The sequence below is a fragment of the Nicotiana attenuata genome, chromosome 2 (genome assembly GCF_001879085.1).
Source record: "Nicotiana attenuata strain UT chromosome 2, NIATTr2, whole genome shotgun sequence".
NCBI lineage: Eukaryota > Viridiplantae > Streptophyta > Magnoliopsida > Solanales > Solanaceae > Nicotiana > Nicotiana attenuata.
The window spans coordinates 76516115-76520226 of NC_031990.1; the positions used below are offsets into that span (position 1 = coordinate 76516115).

Here is a 4112-nt window from a genome sequence, read left to right on the forward strand (position 1 = left end):
TGAATACAATGAAATACATGGAATACATCGAGATACATTGAAATACAATGAAAAAAAGAGACAATGAATACAATGAAATACATAGAATACAACGAGATACATTGAAATACAATAAAAAAGGGTAGCAGACTCTTCAAGTTGCTCAGCCCCAAACTCCGTCGTCTTTGTTCAAGAATGAAGATAAATCATTGGAGAAAAAAGCAAAAGCGAGGGGAGACGCGCGTGAGGACACGCACCGGCGTACAAAAACAACTCTGGGTACCCAATAACAAGCCCACTGTCCGAAGACAAATTCGCTTATTCAAAATTGAATTTAGAGAGTGAACTGAAAATGGCTTTGCCTTTGAAATTGAAGGAGACGTTCTTCATATCACATGGTTCCCCTACGCTTTCCATAGATGAGTCTTTGCTCGCCAGGCACTTCTTAAAAGGCTTTAGAGAAAGAATTTTAAATCAAAAGCCGAATGGGATATTGATGATTTCTGCTCATTGGGAAACTTCTGAACCAACTGTTAATTCTATTTGTGGCCGCTATGATACCATTCATGACTTCTACGACTTCCCTAAACCCATGTATGAGGTGCTTTAATTCTCCTCTCTTCTCTATTTTTTTTTTATTTTCTGATTCTCTGGAAAGGAATTCATAGCCAAACTAGAAATACAATTATAGAGATGAATCAGTGGAGAATCATGATTGTATTCATGGCGAAAGACTGGCATTGAGAGAGAGGATGGAGAAAAATCTGAAAGAATGAAAGAGAAAAATAATACGAAGCTTATTTTATGGCTTAAGAGTAGAAGGTGTCCATAAATAGATATTTTGGCAATAAAAATTAAAATATAACTATGGAATATAATTTTTTAAAAAGGTATTTATTTAAATCATTCCAAATTTCATGGTTTTCTGGAAAAAAAAAAAAAGGAATCTTTTTTGGCCAAACGGGCACTTGGAGTTTAAACTTTATAATTGAAAATCCTAGTACTAGTTATGCTTTTATACAGTGAACGAGCCAATTGTCTAGCAAAACAAGCCAAACGCCGGAGATGGCGACGACGCCAATGATGCCGCCGATGGGGAACCCAAACTTTGATGGAGGTGCACCGCCGCAGCCGCCGCAGCCGGGGACTGACATGACAGGAATATGCTTCAGGGACCAGTTATGGCTGAATACATATCCGCTGGATCGTAACCTAGTATTTGACTACTTTGCCCTTTCCCCTTTCTATGACTGGACTTGCAACAATGAGCAACTCCGATCACGCGCAATTCACCCGCTCGATATTTCTCATTTATCGTATGATTTTTATCTCTGAATCCTTCTGCATCTGTTCAATTTTATTCCTTTTTCTTTAACTTTTCATTTCCCCCAAATTAATGGTTCCGTTAACCTGAACAATTAGTAACAAATTACCTCTAGTTTCATGCACAACTTATTTACCGTGCAATTGACCTATTATTTGCTAGAGTTTAAGTTGTCTGCAATGACGGTGTAAAAATATATTTACAATCAGGTGATTTATAAGGTAGTTACAAGTAAATCTTTGTTATAATCATTACTTGTTAACCTGATAAAAATTGTAGTTAACCTATCATTACAGGTTAAACTAAGCTGATAGTGTAAAGATTATTTAACAGTGCATATAATTAAATCATTTGCTAATTGATGTGCAGGAAAATGACGGGCAGTGAATACACGCTGAGTGAAGTTATGGAACCACATCTTTTTGTCATCCGTAAGCAAAAGAGGGACAGCCCCGAGAAGGTTACACCGATGCTGACTTATTATATACTGGATGGTTCAATATACCAAGCTCCACAGCTCTGCAATGTGTTTGCAGGTCGACTGGTTAGTAATCTCCTCTTGTTGCACCTTGGTACAGAGTGTATTTTTATAGGTAGTAATTGTTTTTCACTGTATGCATCTTGCATTCTTGTTTGCCATCACTATAATATAAAATTGATTAAAATTTAACTGAGATTCATATGTGTGTGTGCGCCCAATGGCGGAGTCAGGAATTTCACTAAGGGGTGTCAAAATATAATGAAGTAAACACACGAAGATGTTAACGGGATTCTACATATAGTATATATACATACAAATAAAAAAAATTCCTAACTACACTATTGAAGACATAATTAAGTAAATAAAAGTGTTTCTCTCTAACAACTTAAGCTTTTAGATGGGATGGTTACACACTTCAACATGGTATCGGAGCAGGTTAAGGTCTTGGGTTCGAGTCTCACCACCATCCAATATCAAAAAGAATTTCCACGTGCTTGGCTCATAAAAAAGGATCAAGCCCGCACGTGCGGGGGCGTGTTAAAGACATAATTTAGTGAATAAAAATATTTCTCTCTAACAGCTTAAGCTTTTAGATGGGATGATTACACACTTCAACATACACAATGTAATTGACACCCCTTAGCTTAAGGTGGCCTTAGCTTAAGGTGGCCTTAGCTTAAGGTGGCTCCTCTGTTGTATGTGCCTGTGTGGTATATCGACCAATAGGGATGTCCGCTGATCAGTGTTTTTGCCATCTAGGCACCTAAACTTAACTGAATACTTAATGGTGGATAGAGTTAAATTAAGAAATTTAGATTTTATCCAAGAAAAAAGAATAAAAAAAAGGGAACATTCTTAAAAGTAGGTGGCAGCACTGAGAGCAAAGTACTGAATGGAAGTAGATTGGAACAAGGGCTCTGTTCAGCCACACGAAAAGCTGCGCACAGTGAATAAACGAGCTGTTTTCACTGTAGTTGTATTCCAGCAGAGATCACTTATGTTATTTTCTTAAAACTTTGTTTCTGTTTTGCCCTCTGGCACCAAATGTTGCAAAATATATCATATACGACAGAGTTTCATTCCTATTTGTTGACTGTAGTGTAACTGCATGTTTGGACTCATTAAAGGCATTTTCATAATTTGGCATGGGATGTGTAGGGATTTCTAGGTAGTCGAAATGCTTGAGGAGTTCTCTGTAGGAAAATTATGCAGTTAAGTGCATCTTAAAGATCTCATTTTCATCCGGTCTTTCTTTGACGGTGCAGTTTAATAGGTGATATTAAGGTGGTTAGCTTGGACAGTGGATAGGGCAGTTATGCTTTAGAGGAATCTGAAAGGATATAAGATGAAAGAAAAATGGCGGAGATACCATGAATTCCACCTAGAAATTAACATAGACATAAGAATCCCTAGAGGAGGTGGTAATGGTAATCTGTGCAGAGTTTTTCATTGTTTTATGACAATCAGTATTGAGTGTGAGCACCTAATTTTTGATTATATTTAAGTTTTTACTACTTTTTAGTATTTAAATTGTTTTAAGTTTAATCTTTATATTTTAGCTTTTGTTTCACCTTCTTATAGGTTTTATGTGAGAAAATTGAAAACCAACAAAAAGATTCACATTTTTAGAGTATTAAATTTCGTTCTAATTTGCAAAAGAAAAGAAAACTCATAAAAATATGCTTTCCTCTTAAGTTTAGTAAGTTAGTGATTTTGAATTATTTGAAATAATTTTTAGAGAAGTAGGTAAGTATTATTTTTATTTCTTGTTATTTTAGTTAAATAGGAGTATTATTTTTATTTTGTCTATTTATATATCCTTTTAAAAAGAAAATCAAAAACAAAAAGAAAAGAAGAGAAAATCGTATGTGGACACATCATCACAAATGGACAAAGTTGCATAACAAACTCACATGCTCAAGGGTTCTTTCTGATCTTTTTCAATTTACAGTGCACACCCATCCCTTTTGGCCAAAAAGAAAAGATACCCACACACAGTCAGAGCATATTTTTTACTCGTCCTTACCCCTTCTTTTTCTTTCTCCCCAAGTCACGTACACAATATAAATACACACACTCGTCAGGCAAAAGGGGGAGGACATTCTTTGCACAAAAAAAGGGGTTGGGGAAAAACAGAGAACGAAAAAGGGAGGCCAAGCAAGAAGAATAGACCCCCAAACCCTCTTCTTGCTCCATAAAATCCCAACCTAAAGCCACCATGAAAGAACCTTGAGTCTCACAATTTCCTTCACCATTTTTACCCGAAACTAGCTCTTTAACACACCAAAAACGACCAGAAATAACTCCAAAAATACCCCCCCCCCCCCC

At 36.2% G+C, this 4112-nt stretch overlaps 1 protein-coding gene across 4 annotated transcripts in view; it reads left to right on the top strand.

Moving 5' to 3' along the window:
* The window catches only part of LOC109213098 (mediator of RNA polymerase II transcription subunit 6), a 14290-nt gene continuing 11109 nt past the window's right edge, over nt 932–4112 (top strand). For 3 of the 4 annotated variants that reach the window (XM_019376858.1, XM_019376871.1, XM_019376877.1), the window contains exons 1-2: nt 981–1295; nt 1673–1847. In XM_019376858.1, the coding sequence (XP_019232403.1) occupies nt 1045–1295; nt 1673–1847 (426 nt within the window). In that variant the 5' untranslated portion in view covers nt 981–1044. Of the gene's footprint in view, nt 1296–1672; nt 1848–4112 lie in introns of all 4 variants that reach the window. The other variant, XM_019376864.1, reaches the window with a different exon arrangement.